The sequence below is a fragment of the Notechis scutatus genome, chromosome 2, assembly GCF_049901735.1.
Source record: "Notechis scutatus isolate UNSWTSFEM ecotype Mainland chromosome 2, rNotScu1.2, whole genome shotgun sequence".
In the NCBI taxonomy this organism is placed as follows: domain Eukaryota; kingdom Metazoa; phylum Chordata; class Lepidosauria; order Squamata; family Elapidae; genus Notechis; species Notechis scutatus.
In genome coordinates, this window is record NC_142010.1 from 175,650,170 (window position 1) to 175,672,460 (window position 22,291).

The 22,291-nt window shown below is 38.1% G+C and overlaps 2 protein-coding genes across 2 annotated transcripts in view; one reads left to right on the forward strand and one right to left on the reverse strand.

The window, feature by feature from the left end:
• DNAH6 (dynein axonemal heavy chain 6) overlaps positions 1 to 13,884 on the forward strand; it is a 181,866-nt gene extending 167,982 nt beyond the window's left edge. The window contains exons 72-77 of the mRNA XM_087957457.1: positions 1,054 to 1,181; positions 6,794 to 6,979; positions 8,540 to 8,612; positions 10,014 to 10,165; positions 10,408 to 10,630; positions 13,020 to 13,884. Of these exons, the coding sequence (XP_087813583.1) occupies positions 1,054 to 1,181; positions 6,794 to 6,979; positions 8,540 to 8,612; positions 10,014 to 10,165; positions 10,408 to 10,630; positions 13,020 to 13,123 (866 nt within the window). The 3' untranslated portion in view covers positions 13,124 to 13,884. The remainder of the gene's footprint in view (positions 1 to 1,053; positions 1,182 to 6,793; positions 6,980 to 8,539; positions 8,613 to 10,013; positions 10,166 to 10,407; positions 10,631 to 13,019) is intronic.
• A 148-nt stretch (positions 13,885 to 14,032) lies between these two features.
• LOC113415457 (neuronal acetylcholine receptor subunit alpha-7-like) overlaps positions 14,033 to 22,291 on the reverse strand; it is a 92,492-nt gene continuing 84,233 nt past the window's right edge. Inside the window, exons 9-10 of the mRNA XM_087957451.1 lie at positions 18,210 to 18,319; positions 14,033 to 15,423 (exon numbers count right to left, since the gene is read on the reverse strand). Coding sequence (XP_087813577.1) covers positions 14,902 to 15,423; positions 18,210 to 18,319 — 632 coding nt within the window. The 3' untranslated portion in view covers positions 14,033 to 14,901. The remainder of the gene's footprint in view (positions 15,424 to 18,209; positions 18,320 to 22,291) is intronic.

Here is a 22,291-nt window from a genome sequence, read left to right on the forward strand (position 1 = left end):
TGGACATCTCATTTGTCTGATTTTCCAAAGGGTTTGCTTCAAAATTTCCAACAAAAGGCCCAGCTTTTATTGAAATAACCCCCCTTACTTTTTAAAGAGATCGCTTGCATTTATACAATATATTAAAACATAAACTAACCAACTACTTCGTAGTAATAACTATTCTAAAGGAAAGTCAGAACTGACAAGAGGAAAGGAAAAAAAGTCTTTCTTATGATTCCTTCCTTTCTTGTATAAATAGAGATACTTTTAGCTGAAATTTGTAGAACGCAGAATATAGAAAAGTGTTATTTCTACTTGTTAGAATTAGAAACTGTATTTTAGCATTATAAGGTCTTCTGTGTCTGCCAAAGGAAATCTTACATTGCCAGGACACAGGAGAGTGAAAGTATGGGAGAAGTATCATGTTTTTAGCCTATCAAGCCCTGGAGAATTTGGGAAGACTATTTTATTTTGTTTGATTGTTTGATTTGATTTTAATATTGCCTACTGTGAAAAATTACGATTGTCATCCTTCCCTGATTGGTATATTATTTCATGAAACTATTTGATTTGGATCTCTGCTGTGGTATGTGAAGTTAGTGCCCAGAATACCCTCACGGGCATGGCCTATTTCCTACTAGAATGGAACACTGTCCTCTGGCTGAGGGGGGGAGATTAAAAAGTCAAACCAAACCCAGGAAGACTAATTGCCATTGCTCTATGCTTTTATGCAATGCCACTAAACAATTTCCCTTTAGGAAGGTTGGTGGTAAACTCTCAAATTTTAAGAGAGCCTGGGGATTAGATGCTCAGCTGTCACCAAAGGCTTAAGTAAATGCCTTGACCAAGCATCTATTTTGCCATCAAAACCTCTTAACAATGAAAGAAAATTCCTGGGTTTCTAAGTTGGTATGAAATCTGGTGTTGAACAGATCTTATATTGCCCACTGACCCACAAATCCCTCCTCAAATCAGCTGTTATCCATCACTGTATGTTTTAAATGTGTGGTAACTAACTTTTTAAGAGATGAAAACAATGTGGGTTTGGGTTTTTTGTTTTGTTTTTTGCAGATAAGATGGACATGGATCTTGCTGCAGAGATACTTTTTGTGAAGGATAGCAAAGGTCGAACAGATTCTCTAACGACGGTTCTTGGGCAAGAAGTAGATCGTTTTAATGGTCTTCTCAGTCTGCTAAGGGTATAAAAACATAAATTTCTTAATTAGTGGAATGAATTCTGATGTTATGATTGGGATTTAAATCAAAACGTTTTGTCTAATGTATTCTATCATTCTTCCAGTACTACCAGAAAAAGTAAATAAAGATGTATGAAAGAAAGAAGTTAAGAAGTATGAAAGAAAGATGATATGGATGATAGGTAGAGAGAGACGAAGGGGGAGAGGGAGAGAGAGAGAGAGAACATGTAAGACTGAGTGTTGCTAAATAATACCTGTGATATCATTGGGACTCAGCAAGCCTAGTTTGGATGGTTTACCTGTGTTATTCCTTTGACTACATATGGCATTACAGAGAATCCTCAACTTAATTAATGACCTAATGACTTAATTTTGTGCTTAGTCTTTGCACTAATGACTGTGACAGTGTCTTAAAATTCGGGTGCTTGGCAACCAGCAGGGATTTCCAATGGTTGCCGCCTCCTAAGATCATGTGATTGTTATTGCAACCTTCCCAGCTGACTTCTAATTAGCATAGGCAAGGGGGGGTTGTATGCCTTAACAACCATGGGACATACTTAACAGCTGTGGTGATTTGCTTAATAACAACAGCAAAAAGGCTATAACATTGGGCACAATTCACTTACCTGCCTTGTTTAGCATTGGAAGTTCTGGTCCCAATTGTTGACATAAATTGAGGACTACTTTTAATTTATATACTACTAAAGCTCTCCTGCCTGTTTGTAACATTTCATTAGGCCAAATGTCTATGGGGATTCTCAGTTCTCCAGGTCATAGTTGTCCCAAGGGTGCTTTTTCAAGAGGCAATTGGACTTTCTTTTTTTCTTTTTTAAAAAGACATTTCGCTTCTCATCCAAGAAACTTCTTCAACTCTGACAGGATGGTGGGGAATGGAATAATTTATACTCCTTGCAGATAGTTGGTCGTTTGCTTCCATTTACCAAGTCATTGAGGCCACCTGGAGGTTTATCTGTTTCACCTGAGTTGTGCAAATGGGAGTGGAGCCTTCTTGGAACTGCTGAAAGGACTGTGTTGTAAACTGGAGATAGATGATTTATTTATTTATTTATTTATTTGATTTGCCAATTGTTTACAAGATAATAAGTATAAGTGTATACATAGTTGTGAATACATGAAATGGGTACATATAAGAAAAATAAAAGAATAAGAGAAACAATAGGACAGGGACGGTAGGCACGATGGTGCGCTTATGCACGCCCCCTACAGACCTCTTAGGAAAGGGGTGAGGTCAATAGTAGACAGTCTAAGGTTAAAGTTTTTGGGGTTTGGGGAAGAGACTACAGAGTCGGGTAGAGTATTCCAGACATTGACCACTCTATTGCTGAAGTCGTATTTCCTGCAATCAAGTTTGGTGCGGTTTACTTTGAGTTTGTATCTATTGTGTGCTCTTGTGTTGTTATGGTTGAAGCTGAAGTATTCATTGACAGGTAGGACATTGCAATGTATGATTTTATATACCATGCTTAAGTCAGACCGAAGACGGCGTAATTCAAGGTTTTCTAGTTTTAGAATTTCAAGTCTGGTGGCATAAGGTATTCTACAACGAGTAGAAGAGTGGAGAACTCTTCTTGTGAAATATTTCTGGACTTTCTCAATTGTGCTAATATCAGATACGTAATGAGGGTTCCAGACTGATGAACTGTATTCGAGTATTGGTCTAGCAAATGTTTTGTATGCTCTGGTTAGTAGTGTGATATTACCAGAGAAAAAACTATGTAGGATTAGGTTAACAACTCTTAATGCCTTTTTGGCTATGTAGTTGCAGTGGGCTCTAGCACTTAGATCATTAGAGGTGAGTATTCCAAGGTCCTTTACAGAGCTTGGGTCATCAACAAGATCTTGACTATTCAGCTTGTATTTTATTTTCTGATTTTTTTGCCAATATGTAAGACAGAGCATTTATTTGTTGATATTTGAAGTTGCCATTTGTTTGACCATTCAGATACATAGTCAAGATCTTTTTGTAGGGTAGCAGTATTGTCTGTGGTATTGAACAGCTTTACATCATCAGCGAAGAGAACGCAATTGCTCTTAATATGATCACAGAGGTCGTTTATGTAGAGTATGAAGAGAGTTGGTCCTAGAACACTGCCCTGAGGGACACCACTATTGACAGGTACTGGATTTGATAGGACGCTCCCGATTTTGACCATTTGTTGTCTGTTTGACAGGACTGCTTCTATCCAGTTATTCAGTTGTCCAGAGATACCATAGGATTTTATTTTTAGGAGTAGTTTGTCGTGTACCACTGAATCAAAGGCTTTACAGAAGTCTATGTAGATTGCGTCTATTGCTTTGCCCTGGTTGAGTTGTGTCGTCCATATGTTTTTGCAGTGTAAGAGTTGCAGATTACAGGATAGTTTTTTTCTGAAACCAAATTGTTTATTGGAGAGTAGGTTGTTTGTCTCTAAGTGGAGGATGATGGATTGGTTAATAATTGATTCCATGACTTTACAGGTGACGCAGCATAAGGAGATTGGCCTGTAATTTTCAACTAGGCTTGGGTCTCCTTTTTGAAGATGGGGATGACTGTGGCTTGTGACCATAGGTTAGGCAAGGAGCTGGTCCTGAAAGATTTTTCAAAGATTATGCTTAGAGGTTTGGCTATGGCAGTGGATAGCTTTCTTAAGAAGTAGGCACATATTCCATCCGGTCCAATAGATAGAGATGGTTTTAGGTTGCGTAGTGCTTTTTCAACATTGTCTTCTGTGAAATCGATATGTATTAGATCATTGTTGTTATCTGTGGTACGGCTAGGAAATACTGGGCATGATCCATTGCTGTTTACAAATACTGAGCCGAAGAATGTGTTAAAGATGTTGGCTTTAATGGTGTCGTCGTTGCAGTCTTTACCATCAGGTCCTATCAAGGGAGGGATGGAACTTGAGTCTTTTAGTTTGTTGTTTACAAAATTGTAAAAAGCACGGGTGGAATTGGTGCTTAGAAGGTTTTCCTCTTGTTTAATGTGATAATTGGTGCATTCAGTCTTTATCTGGTGGCATAAATTTTTTTATCGGTTTTTGAAATTGGCAACGTGACCAGATTTGTTTTTCCGCCAGAGTGATCTCTTTTTGGATTGAAGTTTCCTTATTGATATGGGTAATCTGCTTTTTTGTTTTGTTTTGGGAGTTGTTGTTGGAACATATAGTTTGATGACTCTTTTGACTTCAAGTAAAAATATGATGTCGGAGGCAGAGGTGGTATTCGGCAGGTTCTGACCAGTTCTGAAGAACCGGTAGTGGAAATTTTGAGTAGTTTGGAGAACCGGTGGTAACCTTCCCCCAGGAGTGGGGAGAGAATGGAGATTTTACAGTATTCTTCCCCTGCCATGCCCACCAAGCCGTGCCCACCAAGCCACATCATGCCCACCAAGCCACATCATGCCCACCAAGCTATGCCCACAGAACCAGTAGTAAAAAAATTTGAATCCCACCACTGGTTGGAGGGCTCTCTTGGCTGAGAGAGGGCTGTATAATTTTGACACAGATGGCCTCTTTGACTCTGTCTTTCAAATTAGTGGTCCTCTCTGTCCAAAATGTGGACTTTGCTGTCTTCAATTAGGTCATCAGGCCAAATGATGCATCATAACACAATAATTTTTGAATCACAGTACAGGTAGTCTTTGATTTATGACCACAATTGGGACCAGATCATTCAGTGAGTGGCACCCAATTTTGCAACATTTTTGCCATGGCATGCAATCATGAAGTGAATCTGGCTTCCCCTATTGACTTCGCTTGTCAGAAGCCAACTGGGAAGTCACAAATGGCAATTACATGACCCCAGGATTCTGTAAATACAGGCTGGTTGCCAAGCAGCTGAATTTTTATCACATGACCATGGGCACAATGATTCTAAGTGTGAGTACTGGTTGCAAGTCACTTTTTTCACTGCTGTTGTGACTTTGAACAGTTGCTAAACCAATAGTTTTACGTCAAGAATTCTCTATATCTCCAATCCACTAATTTAAAGATTTTGCTACAAAATCCAGGACACATTACTTATGTAAAATTGGTAATTTCAAGGATCTTCACACCAGTTGTATTCACAGAGTTGTGGTTGCTGCAGCATCACTGTAGTCAGTTACGGTCAATGTGATCATGATTTGCAACACTCTCTGCTAATTTCCCACAACAAAGTCATTTGGGAAACGAACAGGAAGTCAGAAGCCCCTCCCACTCCTACTGCAGCATGAAATAATTTCTGGCTAATGAAGATTGATATGAGGTCTGTATGGGAGAAATGTTGCTTTCATAGAATGCAAGAATATCAACATCATTGGAAAGAATGCATTAACCTTGTAGGAAGAGAGTGACAAATCAGGAGAACAGTTCCAGGAATTATCTCACTATTTTCACAGGCATATACTTTCACTGACAGAAAAATTTCATCCTTATTTATCAGAACATTGGTCACACCACGTTTGTTTTCCTGGCTTCCTTTAATTGAAGGAGGTTAAGACATGATAGTTGCATTTTTGTCTTTTCAAACAAATATGATAGATAGTTTCCATTTGTTTGTGAATCTGGTCTAAAAACTGTTGGGAAAATCTCTTTTAAACATGGATAATATAAAGTAGATGACCAAAGTAGAAAAATCAAAATCTAAGTAAGATTTTGATTGATGTCGTTGGAGTTAATTTTCAAACAAATCACTTCAGATTAAGATTGTGAGAAGGATGGCTTTGTTTGAGTTTATTATGATTTAAATGCTTGATTCTGTATGCTCATCCTTTGCCTTAGCTTGTTATATATTATTTTGATTGCAGAATTTTTTAAAAAAAATATTTTAACTATACACAGCCCTGAGGGTTTTTCATGAAAGATCAGTGAAAAATTATCTGAATATATTTTTGTTTTACTTGCATCTTATTTTTGCCTGCTCTGTTGTTTTGCTGTGTTTTTACTAAAATATTATAAATTGCTGGGAAATTTTCATTTTAAACTGAGAAATGGAATGAATATTTGCACGCACAATGTAATAGCTGCCTTATCTAGATAGCCACGTCAGTTCAAGGATTTATGTTTCCGACTCTTCCATTGCTTTTCCTCCCCGTTTGCCTTATAATGACATTTAAATTTCTGTCAGAGGAAGAGGAGAAAGAAAAGGGAGACAGGACACAAACATTCTGTGGAAGGAAGGTGGAATACCTGTATAATCTCCACAATGCATTACTGCTAAGCTCCTTATTACAATCAAGCAAGTGTGTCCTGGAAGATGTGAAGACAACTTGCATGTATTGTAACTTCAGAAAGCATTGCTGTAGTACCAACTGAGATTTTATTAGTGATTTTCCCTTCTACTGCTCTATTTTGTTAAGGTCATTAGATCATTGTCTCTCAACTTAGTAAGTTTAAGATGAATGGACTTCAATTCCCAGAATTCCCCAGCCAACATGGCTGGCTGGGAGATTCTGGAAGTTGAAGTCCACTCATCTTAAAGTTTGATAAGGTCGAGAAACACTGCATTAGATAATTGAAGCTAATGTGAGAGCAAGAAAATTGGCAATACAATTGCCTGGGGAAGATACAATTACTTATGTTATTTTCCTCTCCACAGAAGATTAAAGCATAGTATTGTTGTTCAACTTTCAGAACTCTCTACAAACACTCAACAAAGCCATTGCAGGGTTTGTAGTAATGTCCGAAGAAATGGAGAGAGTGTACCACAGCTTTCTTAATAATCAGGTTCCAGGCCTCTGGGCCAACGCCGCATATCCATCTCTGAAACCTTTGGGGGGCTGGGTGAAAGACCTTGTACTCAGGACAAGCTTCATAGATGTAAGTAGAAATACTACTCAAAGGTGTGCACTGTAATAATGGTCTATAATTTAGGTTATGTTTCAGGTGTAAGGGGTTTTAGGAAAATTAAAAAAGGATGTAACCCAAGTTCATTCTTCAGTTTTCTTGTCCCCCACCACAAAAAGTTGAGAGCACCAATGACCTGTTTATTATAAGTGGACTTCAGCTGCCAGAATTTCTATGGATTGCTGGGGAATTCTGGGAATTGAAGTCCACTCATCTTAAAATAGCTAAGGTTGAGGAATACAACCTGAGATCATTGATTATTTTGGCATAAAAGATAAAATGTGAGGTAAATTCATGTAAACCCAGGCCAGTAAGCACCTGTGAAATGTGTATACGAACTAGAATACATTAGCATACCAAACTGCAATTAGCAACTGAAAAATGTGCACAGAAAAAACATATCTGAAAGAATATGCACATTAAGTATGTAAGTCAGGGGAGGGAAATCATACAATCTCTGGACATTAAAATTAATTCGGGGAACTAACATTTCAGACAGCTGAAATTGTTCAAATTGTTAAAAATGAAGGTCAGAGGCACCATTATAAGGAAACAAGTGGCGACAAGAAACACTTTAAAGGGGAGGGCGATTAAAAATCATGCCAAATGCTTGCCTTTCCATTTATTACAAGTTGGCTTCTGTCTTGTATAAATTAATATGCCAAATATGACTTGCAGCAAATAAACTAATGAGGAAATGCTTGGCAGAATGAAGGTAATATTCCCTATTCTTGGCATGGAGAATAATGGGGAAGGGAGAGTAATGGCATTATTGCTTTCCCTAAATGGTTTAGCTGATTATTTGCAAAATGGATACAGTTTTATCATCAAAAATTAACAGTGGGATTTTATGTACCTTCCGTAATTCCAAAAGGCATCTTTTTTTGTTGTGACTTGATAATGCATTGCCATCAGATGTTGGACTTACCACTTCTCTAAGATATCATGCCATATGATTATGATATTTGAAATAATATGCTGCTGGTATGCTGTAAATACAAACTGAGTGCATCAGCATTTAGGCAGATACCCTAATTCAGAGCCCCTCAACTGTGCATCAGAACCATCTTTTTCTCTTTAACTTCAAACATGGTGCAAAGTACTCGTGGTTGTTTTGACTGAGGTCCAATCTTAAACCAGTCATATAATCAGGCAGACTGGGAGTAAAGGAAAGAGTTGGTCTATTTCACCCTGCTGTCTTCCCACTAAGCCAAAATGGTTATGGGCAAAAACTAAGGAGGATGCTTAAGTGCCTCCTCACCTCCTCCAGCTTCTGATCTGTGTGAGAGAAGCTCTGAGTTTCATTCTGACTGGGAGAACTTCAAATATTGTCATCCTGCAGCGCCAAAGATTTCCTGGATTAGGACCAAAAGGAACGAAGCCATATCCATTTAGATGGAGAAGTAAAACCCTGGCAAACCCAGTTCAGTTGTCCCTCTCTGCAAATAAAATAACAGCAACCCGTTGTTTAATAAATTAAATGGAATGTCGTATTTTATGCCTAACCTATATCAACTGTTTTTTCCCCCTCAGTTCTGGCTCAAAAGAGGTCAACCTAAATCATTTTGGATTTCTGGTTTCTTTTTTCCACAAGGATTTTTGACTGGTAAACATTCATAAATGTCTCTGTCTCTGATGTCACCTGTGTATGTTCTAAATGGTAGCATATTCACAAAAGGGTTGGAAAGCCAGTTGCTCAATTGGTTGTCTCGCTTTTGGTTTCAGATGCTCAGAATACCTGCCAAGCCGCATTATTGTTATTTGATTGATTGGGATCAGATTCCCAGGGCATTGTTTCCATTTCCCAATTCCCTTCAAACCATTTTTAAATTGGCTGCAGAATTCTCTTCGCTGCTGCTGGCTTTTAAAAACCAAGAGGGTATAATGGGATCCAGTCACTCTTTTTCCACCAACTGGTCAATGAGAAAAAAAGTCAGTGTCCTTCCCTGCAGGGCCTAAAGCCCCCCCCAAATCCCTTTGTGGATGGAATCTGTGCAAAATGGAAATAAAGCTGTTATTAAAAGGGGGAAGCTGTAAAGCCACCGAACTAGTATCCTGAAAGCATGTTGCCCGTGGTGCTGATGAGGGGATAACATGCCAATAAATTTGGAGACAACAGTTTTCCTAAATAACTCTAGTCCCATGTTGCTGCTGTAACTGGAGTGAAGAAGTGCAGGGGGGAGAGATGCAAATAATGTACTGAAGGTAATGTTGAAATCATGGATTGTATAGCTCATTTCATTTTAAAAAAAAGTATCCAGAAAAGAAGGCATCTGAAGCAGCATTTTTATCAAATGCTCTTTTAGGCAGTGGATAATATAGAGCAGACTGCCCTTTCCTTCTTCTCAATTTTGAAAATAAATTCACAATTAGAAGCAGTTTGCTAACAAACATGCAGTGCTCAATATATTAATCTTGCACATAAATTCCAGTTAACCATGTTTCTGTGATTCTAAGATCTGGCAGTAAAACACCCTATGTATTTATAACATGTTGGCTCCTCTAAGATAGAAGAAGTCTAGAGTAAGTGAAAAGCATCTCGAGTGGATTGGAAAATATAGTTGTTAAATACGCACTCTGCAATACAGTAGAAACCATGCACTGCCTGGCTTTCAAGAGGGAAGCCCTCTCATAATTTACTAGGAAGTTTTTTTTCTTTATGTTATTATTTTGAACTAAGAAAAGTAATAAAAATAATAAATAAAACGCCAATATGGTACTCCCAAGTACACCAATACATTAAGGCCATAATAATTGTTCAAAATAATAAGGTTCCCATTTTCTTTGTTTTATAAAGATGCCTTGGATCAATGAGGAAGTATAATAAAGCAGTGCTGTATAAAAGGGGTTTTACAATATCAAAGATTAAATTATGAATTCAACTTTGCCAAGAAAGATTGTGAATATAGAACATATTTCTGAGTTTGTGTGAAGGTAAATTGAATTCCAATTACTGTGCATTGTTAATGGTTCTTTGATGACTGGTTATTTGTTTTTTATTTCTCAGGAACTCTTCAGAATCATGCTCGGAAATATAACTTACCAATTGATGAGCTTAGTTTTAGTTACAACGTCATTCCTGTCTATAGAGACCAAACACAAGTATCAGAAGCTTCGAAATTGTGCCACTTTGGCAATGAATTACCAATGGATGAAAAGGTATTTACAAATCTATGACTGCAATGACTATCCAGCCACAAAGAAGAACAATCTTGAATCCACATGAAATATCTTTATATAAAACCATCATGTTTGTCTTGTATTGTGGTTGATTTCTGATATTTTTTAAAAATGTTGTGCTGTATTTCAAGAATATGTACCTGAGTAAGGTAGGAACTTGATAGTGCTAATGAATTATTAGCTCAGCTTTGACAACCACCTTCCATCTTCTTTTTTTTCAGTTGCCTTCTCCTGAGGATGGGGTGCTGGTTCATGGCATGTTTATGGATGCCAGTCGCTGGGATGATGATGAAATGGTTATAGAAGATGCGTTACCTCGACAAATGAACCCAATGCTTCCAGTAATTCATTTTGAGCCGCATCAAAGTTATGAGCCCCACCCCTCACTGTATCATGCGCCCCTCTACAAAACTGGAGCTAGAGCAGGAACTCTGTCCACCACGGGTAATTCTTTTTTCTGTAAAATTCACAAGAGTAGATATTCAATATCAACTTGGCAAATATACATGAATAGCAGCCTAGCAAAGGACTTTTATACAACCACCAAAAAACAGTCATCTTCCAGGTGATGTTTTGAAGGGGCTTCCCAGGACAGGTATCTCAGAGAATCTCCCATCTAACTGAAGGGTGCAAGAGCTTGCAAGGAACCAGTGATCCAGGCTGAAGGACAACTTGAGAAAAGGCCAGAGGCCTAGGCAATGTGAGAGTAAAGTCCTGTCGTGATATTATTATGTTAAAAAACGATGCAGGGAAATCATCTGCTACCAAAGTCCCATTCTTGAAATTTGCCATATTGATAGTATTTACAAGGGTTTTCAAATAATGTATTTGGAATAGGTTCTGCTTTTGAATCAGATCCTGGGAGTAGATAAATCCTTCCTAAAAAGCAAGTACATTTTCTTTTTTTTTTAATCTGGAAGCTGACACAAAACGTGCAGAATCAAGTTCTTTGAGGTTATCAGATGTCATTCCTTTTTCTTAAGAAGGATGTAGGCTTTTTTGTAAGTCAGAGATCTTCCCCTTTGCGAATGGCTCACAGAATAAGAGTGGAGATTGCCTTCCTGTTTAATCGGTGAACTAGCAAGTAGGGATAATGCCACATGAGCCAATGATTGTGGACTGATGTTCCAGCTTCCTGACAATATCATATGTACTTCCCTAGAATTATTATCAATGAGGAAGTGGAAGTGAAAAACTCCAGGTAATTTGAATAGGGAGAAGGTGAATAGGGATGTGTTGGGGGCATTCCACCCCATTGAAGCTGGACAGTATATAAGGATGTGACATCTGTTGCTAGCTTCTGTTTCACCTCAGCTCAAAAGAAGTGAGTAGCACACATGTTGAATCATCAGAGATTGCTTGGTTGATTGTTTTGCTGGTTTCCATATGGTTGCTTCCTTTATTACACTACTGGTGATATAAACATAGCAATCCTTCATAGGGCTAATGTGTCATATGAACTAAAAGCCTTCTTAGATGAAAGTATTAGATCTTACAATATTGATAGTTATTTATTGCCTGCTCAACAGACTGAAGTTCTGACTGCATTGTTGTTGCTCCTGTTGGCTGAATTCCCAATCAGTAGTGAAAAGAAAACAAATTGCAGAATTTTAGAATTTCAACTAATGAATAAATTCCTCTAAATGTGTCTTAAACTGCTTTAGTTAAAACCCTGTCTTCCAATTCATAATGTTCTCATAGAGCATGTTCATTTTCACCTGATTCCACAAGGATTTATTGTCACATCTGATCCAGACTGGGACATTGATGCAGCCCTGGGGATAAACTTTAGTACAACTGGTCACCATCCAGTAATACAGAAACAGAGGCTTCATTCCAACCATGTAGTTTTAAAATAATTTGCTAAACTTTTGTGCATTTTTTCTGTATAGTTTGCACTAAATGTGTCCATTGTCTCCTATTATCACCAAAACAAAACAATGGTTTGATCTCATGGTCTCATAATCTATAGCAGAGCCGGGCAACTCAGGGCCCTTGTTTGCTGCTACCAGGTTAGAATTTGTCTTTATTTTTTTTGAGCCAAAGGACCAGAAGAAATCTTGCTTTTTAACTATGGAATGATTTTTATTTCCTAGAATGGTGGAAGCATGATTTTCAAGCATTATGGTTTAGTGTGCTTGTGTGCCATGTTTAAGCACATGGCAAGCCTGTTCTTGCGATTCACCATAATCAATGCATGTATCTGAGGAATAATGTCACTTTAACCCAAAACATGCATGTAAGTCTCTGATTTATGGTGCCTGCATTTTGAAGCTACATAAGCACATTAAGGTACACTTTGTATTAGCAAAACTGCTAATACACAGTTTTTCCCCTTCCAGAAAAGCTAGCCTATTCCACAGCTGCATACAAGTTGACCCAATTCATTGGGAATCCTAGGCCTCCAATGGGCTGCATGCAGACCCCCAAAGCAGATGACTTTCTCTACCCCTAGTTCCTGCTGTCACCTTCACATGCCCTTCTGTCAGCAGTCATCAGATCAGCAGGGGACTCAGGCAAGCGTGATACTGCATTGAGGAAGAAAGTATTATGAGCTCCTTCTTTATAGTTCTCTCCTCCTAATAAGATGAAACAGAGGTTTTCTGTCCATGTCTGTATACTTTTGCCAACATGCATGCCAATGGCTTAGCATCAGCAGCATACCAATACCCAAAGATTGCCCACCTCTTTCAGCCAAATATAATTAGCATGTTCTGCTGTTTTCTTTATTCTAGATCTTATTCTGGGTTTTGTGTGTATTGGGGAGGGGGCGCGACAGCTTAGGAACATGAGTTTGAAACGCTAACAATTTTTCTTACTTTTTTGTAATTAGGTCATTCTACCAATTTTGTGGTTACTGTCTTGCTTCCTTCAAAAAGGCCAACCGACTATTGGATATCCAAAGGATCTGCATTACTTTGCCAGTTAAATGAATAATCAGCAGGGTAGAGTTTCTGTCCACTAACAAAACCTTGGCATCATGCTGAGACTCTACTCCAGGTGGGGAGCAGTAACACTCCATCACTGTCATGCCTTTAGAAATAGATTCCTGTATAAACACATTGTCAGAAGGCCATACTTCTCTTCAGTTTCATTTTTTAAAGTGCATTACATTTTATCAACACATTGGAATCAATATTCACTTTTCATTTCTCTCGATTCCTTTGCATGTATTCACTGGCAGATCACATAGATTTTTGCATCAGTAATACAGGTGTTTAAAAAATGTCTACAAAAAGTGCATGTTTTGTATCAAATTAACTTATTGTGAATCTTATCTTTTTACTCTTTGTAATTCATTTTCTTGTAAATGCAATTTGATTATAAAAAATGATCCTTTAAAAAAAAAAACAATGGTCTTGGCCAATTCTGTTTTATCTATAAGTCCTTCCTCAATTTCTTCTTCCACGTGAAATAATTATTGAGGAAAGGTATCATCATAACAATTTGGCAGCTTGCAAACAGTTGGAAAATTTTACATTGTACACTTCCAAGAGTTGATGGGTACAAATTGTGATCTTGGGTGAGTTAAATGTACGATGTGATTATTTGCATTTGGCAAATCACTATCTATTTCAATCCTGGTGACTTAGAATGAACAATTCCTTTATTCATTAACCGTGGTGTCCAATGGAGGAAAAGCTAGATTAGCAACATCTTTCTGTGATCTTACAGGTTTCTTAGACTCTGGAATCTTTTTATTCTGTAGAAAAAAAAATTATGTATTTTTTTTCTGTACAAGGTAAAAACTACAAGGAGTCATGACCAGGTTTTAATGTGCAGTTAGATGTGAAGGGAATGTCTATTCCATTCAAAGCAACATAGTGCAGAGAAACTGAATCTTGCTTTGGTGTGCATTAATTTTACTCATCTGACTATATCTCCAATTTCTATCAATAGTTATCATTAATAAGTGAAACATGTTGCATTCCATGCACATTTTGGGTTGTGGTATATATTAATTATAAGAAAATTAAAATCAACAAGGTTGGTGTAATTTAAGATGTTCAGACATAAATTCAAAGACAAAGATAATAAGGGTGCAGTCGCAGCACTCAAGTTAGGGAAAGGGCGTAATTTATGTAATAGAAAAACAGAATATTCAACAATGAAAACATTTTTAACTTACTAGAAAAAAGTATTGCATTTACTTCACATTGTTATCAAGTGGAAAACGTTTCAGATTATCACAGTGATAATAAAAGCTAAAACTTGCCATTTATTTGGCAAACAGCAACTAGCAGCATCATTCAATACATTACTGGAGATGAGATCTGTGTTAAAACTACAATGCCAAACAAAAATATTGAAAACAATACATTTAGCAAAGATCAGGTTTCTAGGAAGAATTTACCAATGCAGCAACATGTTCACTAGTGTTTCCTAGTAGCACATATAGATTCTATTTACTCGGTAAAGTGTATGCTGTGTATCTGATTTCTTGTCTAATATTATTGGTGATTATGATCACAAGTATAGGAAGAAAGACACTATTTGAAACAAATAACAATAACAAGAGCCAATTCTGTATCTAGAATATCTAACACTGGGGAGACAATTGGAATTTGAAACACATGCCGACTTCTTGTTTTAATAGTGAATTCAGCACAGAAAGTCTTACTTCCATTTGAAATCTCATTGTTCTTCAAAACTAATAGCATCATTTCGTAATTTCCAATTACACTGGGGCATTCGTCTATTCGTTTTAGAGAGGCTTATGTAAAATCTTTTGTAACAGCTTCAATAAAATTTGGAGCGGACATGAGAATTGTAAGCGTGCAGATGATGGCAAAAAGTGAAAATGCCACAAGGCATAATCTGTCTATGACAGCAGCTGCAAACTTCCATTCACTGCAGACCTCTTCCCCTTCATCCTGTTTCCGGAAACGGGCTGCAATGAACTGAACTTCCTCCAGGATTTTCACAATCACAGGGATAGTGTCCATTAAAACTTTTCTCTGAGTGCTGTCGTTATCTTCGGGCGAAGAGCTCTGGTCCTTTCCGCCCTTGGTGTCTATCTCATTATTCTGTGGGCAGCAGGGGTTTTCTATGGCATGGTAGCTGTAGATCATGTTGCCATTGCTAGAATGGTGTCCTGGTAAGATGTTCATTTCTACACTGCTGACACTGGACTGGTGCCTCGAGTGGCTGTATCTGCAAGAGAGAGGCCTGATGTTCTCCCCTGGTTTTTTCATTCGGAGAAACCAAGCGCACCAGTTCAGCAAGATGATACGGACCTGAAAAAGACAGAAATGCTCAGTGCCCTTCATGGAGGCCTTGTGAGTGATTGTACAAAAGAGAGCAGTGTGGTTCACAAAGGATATTGCCGTTTGGTAAATTGCTACATGAAGCATAACAGCTCATTACAAAGCTCTTGGACAAAATCATTTTTCAATTAATCTGCTTCCTCCAGCCCTTCCTCTAGCCTTAAGCCGTTCATCGGGGAAGGCGGGGGGAAGCTTCTCAGGTATTTTCACAAAATCGCTTTTGTATTCTTGCCGCAGAAACAGATCCTTTCTTAAAGATACCTATAATCCTTCATAATAAGGCTTACTGGTAGCTTTAGGAAGAATTTGATTGCTCCCAATAAATTAACATTTCCCAAGAATCCAATCACTGGAAAGTTGCATTTATTGAAGTCAACGAAATTTAATTTGATTGAAACCGATTGCTAAGCCTGCTAAATGTAATGAACGGGAAAAGGCCAACTGCTATTTTGACACAACCAGTCAAAACTTTTTCATTTATTTCTCTTATCGTTTCCTATTTTACTCTAATTGTTGAGCAGAAAAGTCCTTAAGAACTTTGAACCAGCTTCAGAAAAGAGTATCGCTCCTGTATAGGTAGTCCTTGACTTCTGCCACAATTGGGACAGAAATTTTGATTGCTATGCAATGAGGTCATTAAATGAGTCATTGTGTAACCAAATTCACTTTTATAACCATTTTATTGTGGTCGTTAAGCAAATCCTGGGGCCATTAAGTGAGTTATGACTTTGTTTGTTGGGAGATGACTGGAAAGAAGGTCACAAATCATAGTCACATGACTACAGGACACTGCAACAGTCATAAATGAGTTGGCTCCAAAATCATGATCATGTGACGGGGGGTGGGATGACCGTCACAACTTTGAGGATGGGTCGTAAGTTACTTCTTTTCAGTGCCTTCGTAACTCTGAATCATAGTTAAAACAAATCGTTGTAAGCCGAGGACTACCTGTATTTGTTTAGTGAAAAATACTCAGCAAAGTATCTAATTCAAATTCTGTTTTAATGGGATTTAGTTGGGTAGCTTTTAGATAAATTAATATCTCTGCCACTGAGACTACTCAAAACAGTTCTTGAACTTTATGAAAATATCTGCAAGATGGAAAACAATTGTAAATATGTAAAGAACATATCTTGGAGCTGCTACTCAGATTCTTGCAACAAACAGATCTCACAGAGTATTATGTGGCAGAAATGTAAAGGAATAAGACTAGCACTTCTGCCATGCAATGTTTTATGATACCAAGACACCAACTGAGCCTTTTTAATAAGTACAAGGAAGAAATAATATGCTCCTGATGATGAATATTTAATGTTTAAAAATTACATTTTAGAGTGTTTACATGTGAAGGGAGTTTTACAGGAGGAGGAGGGGCAAAAGTGCAATACCATACGTATGTATGATTCCAAAAAGATTCCAAAAAGATATACATGAGGAAACAAGAAAAAAACAACACCAGAAACTTCAGAAGGTGCTATTGATGACCGTTAAATGCCAAGACTAAGGAAAAACATTTCTTTTTATTACTTTAAGCTGATAGCAGAGTCAGGTCTGGTTATTATTCATTGGGATATTTAAAACTGTAGACTAAAAAAGAAAACATTTCAAAAGAAGGTAAATGGACAAAAAAAAAAACCCCTACATGAAGACACTCATGTTGTGAGAAAGAGTTGAACTGAATTCAGCGGTGCATGCTTTTAGCAGATCAGAAGCAAAGGTTTGTGGTTAGGTGGCCATTTTTAAAGGAATGGGCCAAAGTTCAGGTGAAACTAAGACTTATGCTAGTATATCTGATGTTTTACTTAATACAAAGTGTGATTTTTGTTGGGAACATTTTTTTTTGCTACTTTTGATTCTGTAAATTAAAAATATTTTCAAAATGGAAAGTAACTGTGCAACAGGGTCCACATGATTATAAACTTAAAAATTGAAACTGAGATGCACAGTGTATGAACTAGACCAGAAGTCTCCAAACTTGGCAACTTTAAGACTTGTGGACTTCAACTCCCAGAATTCTGAGAGTTGAAGTCCACAAGACTTAAAGTTGCCAAGCTTGGGGACCCCTGAACTAGACCCTCACAGGTCCATATGGGAGATTCCACAGAAGGTCATGGAGAAGAACAGGTGGTAGATGCAGCAGTGCCAAATAACAATAACATGGGGAAGAAGAATTATCAGAAGCTGGAGAACTACCAGGGTCTGAAGGAGGAACTAGACTGGATGAGGAAAACAAACGTCAAACTAGTCCCATTGGTGGTAGGAACCCTTGGGGCTGTGACATCTAAGCAGGAAGAGTGGCTCCAAAAGATCCCAGGAAGAGCATCAGAGCTTTCTGACCAAAGTGCAGCACTAGGAACAGCTAAGATATGGCACGAACCCTCAAACTCCCAGACGTCTGGTAGAGGACAATACAAACCACCCATAAGGGCGAGTAAGACGTCTGTGTGTGAGAGAGAGAGACTATTCTGTATTCTTGTTTTCGTTTAATTCACTAAATTCACTTTTCCTTATTTTTCTTTTTCTCTATACTAAAAGAAATAAAAATACTTTTTCTTGAAAAGGTCAAAAGAAAAAATGAAAGGTTTCCTGCTTGGTGAGTCATAAACCCTGCAGGCTCAGCATAAACCAAGGTGAGGAGAGGAAGTAAGAATTAGTATCCTATCCTTAATATCATTTGTTCTTTCTAGCATCGTCTAAGTGATGAAATATAAAAGAGAATCGCTGTTTGTGAAGGCTGATTTGTAGTGGTCACTTACCCACTGGGGCATCTTTCCTGCTTGAGGGTCATGATGATGAAATTGAAGAACCAAGACTGTTACTACTACAGATAAACCAACAATGACCATGATGCTTGCAAAATACTGAGCTGCAGATTTAAAAGGGAAGCAAGAACAAACAGTTACTTATTGTTTTCGGATTCCCAGAGTAACTGACCACATGTTTATTTTATAACTTTCAAGCCCTAAAAAAATAATTTTAGTAATGTACAGTGCTACACTGAAAAAAGAGTTACCACAAAATCTGGTGAAGGTGTATTAAAGAGAGAGAAAAATGAAACAACTACATATTTCTAACCCTATTAAATTTAATTCCATACTTCCTGTTTTCATCATGTTCTTTGCTCTAGATGCTGATGACAAAGAGAAAAGAGGTAATGTTTTTAGATCACGTATCAGCAACTTTTCTTTTTTAGATGCTCAAGATAATAATCCTTAGCAACTGCAAATGCTATGCATGGTGCAGCTAGAAATGTTTTTATGGGTGAGCAGGCAGTAGGATAGCAAAAAAAAAAAAAAACTTTATTAAATCAACCGAGTGGTTGCAAGATATTGTGGAAGACTTGAGCTTAACTCCCCAACAGGCAAGATAATTAAACTTAGGAGCTTCAGCTTGAAGCCTGTGCTCAGAGAGCATCTAAAGTAAGCCAGCAATGTTTAAGAAAAATAAGTACCTAACATTTAACATCTAATTCCACCTCATGTTGGAATCCTGAACAAATATTTGAACCATGCTAGATGAGGATAGTGTAGATAGAATTATACCACTGATGTGCTTCTTACTCGTTTATCAAGTTGCTAGGCTACCCAAATCCAAAATGGCTCTAGGCAACTTCACACTATTTCTTTGTTTGTTTAATTTATGTAGCAACCCCCCCCCCTCCAATTTCACATTTGTGACTGGGCAGCTCACAGAGTTAAATAACAAAACAATAAACAATTAAAAAATAAAAAGCAATGCAAAGCCAATTAAAACAGTTAAAACCATAAAACTTAATTTGTGGGAGAGTACAATCTATACAATTGCTATCAATATATAACCAACTCACAGGCTCCATACCACCACTGGATCCCCAGGCACGATGACATTAATGGAAAACAACATAGTTTTTAAACAGCAAGCAACCAAAATAGTCTCTTTACATTCTCCCCAGCCTACAAGACCTAATTGCATCCAATAATTGTTTTATGTTCTTCCACTGTGTTCCCCCAACGGACCACAATCAAAGATTTGGTCTGGCTCAGGAAACTAAAAGAAGCTTTCGATATATACTGTTCATGTTAATTAAATTAACATGAGTTAGCAAACATGATCTTGGTATTATCTAGGCGCAGTGGTTAGAGTGCTGTACTGCAGGCCACTTCTGCTGACTATTGGCTGTTCAAATCCCACCAGGCTCAAGGTTGACCCATCCTTCCATCCTTCCGAGGTGGGTAAAATGAGGACCCAGATTGTGGGGGGCAATAGGCTGACTCTGTAAACCGCTTAGAGAGGGCTGTAAAGCAGTATAAAGCGGTATATAAGTCTAAGTGCTATTGCCATGATGTCTCCTTTTAACAGCACGTTCACAACACAAGAGATTTAGCCTCTTGTGTTGCTCAAAACGATGGATGTTTTTATAAGGTAAAACAGCAGTAAAGATTCAATCATAAAAAGAAAGAAGATAGTACATCTTGAAAGAATGTGTGGAATCTCTTGATCCAGAGTAAAAGAATTCAGAAATTGCTTTGCAGTAAAGGACATGCAGGAAGATTACCCAGTACAAAGAAATATGAGAAACAAACCGCAAATAATGCCTCCTTGATTTTGTTTATTGTAAGATGTACTGTCTACACCAATAAAGGAGCACTCCAGAAATTTCTGTGGCATTTGTCTTGAAAGGCATCTGTTTTGAAAGCCTGTCCAAGTCTTTCTCTCTGTCCCATCTTATACTAAACAAAATCAAGGCATTGATCAAGCATCTTTCTCATGCTTGCTTCAGTTTCTAGATTGTGTAAAGTTTTCTGCAAGTTTTAGACTGGCCCATGGCTGAAAGTAATATATGTTTGATGTTGCAGCTTCCTTCTTAACAGTTCTTTCATACTTTCCCCCAAGGTCATCCCTAAATGTCTTGACATCCATGAATCGAACTCAAGAGATTGAACTGAATATTGGAATTGAATTATAATTTACTCTGAAGGTAAAAGGATGGTTATGTTGAGCTGGATGTCTGGAATGGAAATGCTCTCAGGTACAACTGAGCACAATCCCTCCTATCCCTTAGCAGATATTAAATTATGTATCTGAGCACCAGCTACTTCTCTGAAAGTGTCCAATTATTAACTGCCGATTGCTCATCCAAAAATGTGAATGAGAGAGGATAGAGATTATATCCCTTCCAAACTAACACATTCTATGCAGCCCCATTATTTTATTTCTTACACAATGGCAGATATCAGCCTGCCTCTGATATCTAATGCAGAATTGTCAGTCGATTGATAGAACTACAATTCCCAGCATTCTTTACAGCATACGAAGAAAACTCCACTGTTCTCGGTTGCAAACTGCCCCTTTCTGGGTGTCCATAAACTCACTCTCTGCTGCCCAACATATAAAATTCTTGTCTAGGCTCATGCTTCTGGATAATTTCAACCATTCCAACTACCAACCGGCTCACAATTCCCAACCAGTTAGAGAGGATGGAATCTTAATAAGAAAAAAATGTCAGGCCTCTCTTTGGGGAAGACAACTATAACAATTAAATTAGCATAACATTGATGTCTTTTGTGGCACAGACAGTGGTGGGATTCAAATTTTTTTTTATGGCCGGTTCTGTGGGCGTGGCTTGGTGGGCGTGGCAGGGAAAGGATACTGTAAAATCCCCATTCCCTCCCCACCCCACTAACCTGCTTTCCAGCTCCGTTCTCCTGTGCAGGGCAACAAAAGAAGACCCAGCCGATCAGCTGAGACTTGGGAGGCAGAGAATAGATGTGGGTGGGGCCAGTCAGAGGTGGGATTTGCCAGTTCTCCGAACTACTCAAAATTTCCGCTACCGGTTCTCCAGAACTGGTCAGAATCTGCTGAATACCACCTCTGGGCACAGATATTTATTGAGAATGTGCTTGTTTGGATACAGTTCAGACATTACTGTTTATTTTGCATTTTTCCTGCAAAATGAGAATCTGTTGATAATCCACTTTAACTAAACTCATGAACTACCATCCAGCCTCTTACTGTTTGGAAGCACTCACTGGCACAGCAAGCAATCTCAATAAATGAACTAAGAAGGCTAGATAAATGTACTTGATAATAGATGACATCTGAAAAACCACCTGAAAAACCATGTTTTGAATGTTTCTTCACAAGAAGATGTTTAAAAGGAACTAGACCTTCAGGATATAGAGGTAACTTAACCTACTGAAGTATGTAATATAGGCAAAGCAAGGAGCTGCGGTGGCACAGTGGTTAGAGTGCAGTACTGCAGGCTACTTCTGTTGACTGCCAGCTGCCTACAATTTGGCAGTTCAAATCTCACCAGGCTCAAGGTTGGCTCAGCCTTCCCTCCTTCTGAAGTGGTAAAATGAGGACCCAAACTGTTGGGGGCAATAGGCTGACTCTGTAAACCACTTAGAGAAGGCTGTAAAGCACTGTGAAGCAGTACATAAGTCTAAGTGTTATTGCTATTATTTTAATGGGCTTTTTTTCTTTGGGCTGCTATCTGAAATTCCACAGAAATGCCATTTGACTGAGGTTTGTAGCTTCAGCAGCCTCTCTTTATAGATGAAGCTGTAAAACATTCTGACCCATCAGAATCTGTGATAGACTTTAGTTCCCATCATCTCTGAATATTAGCTATGCTAGTTAGAGCTGATAGCCAGTTGAGAAACAACATAGGATCCCTGTGATAGAGTCAGTCGATACGAGTAAGATGACGTTGTGTTTTATGACAGAGTTGGATTCATGCAACTGCATGAAAGATCTCACACAGACTCTGAGAAGGCTCTTGGTTTAATTTGGACGCCCCCCAAGCAACCACATCTGGCTTCTTGAATTTCTTTCTAGGGCTGAAGATGCATGTGTG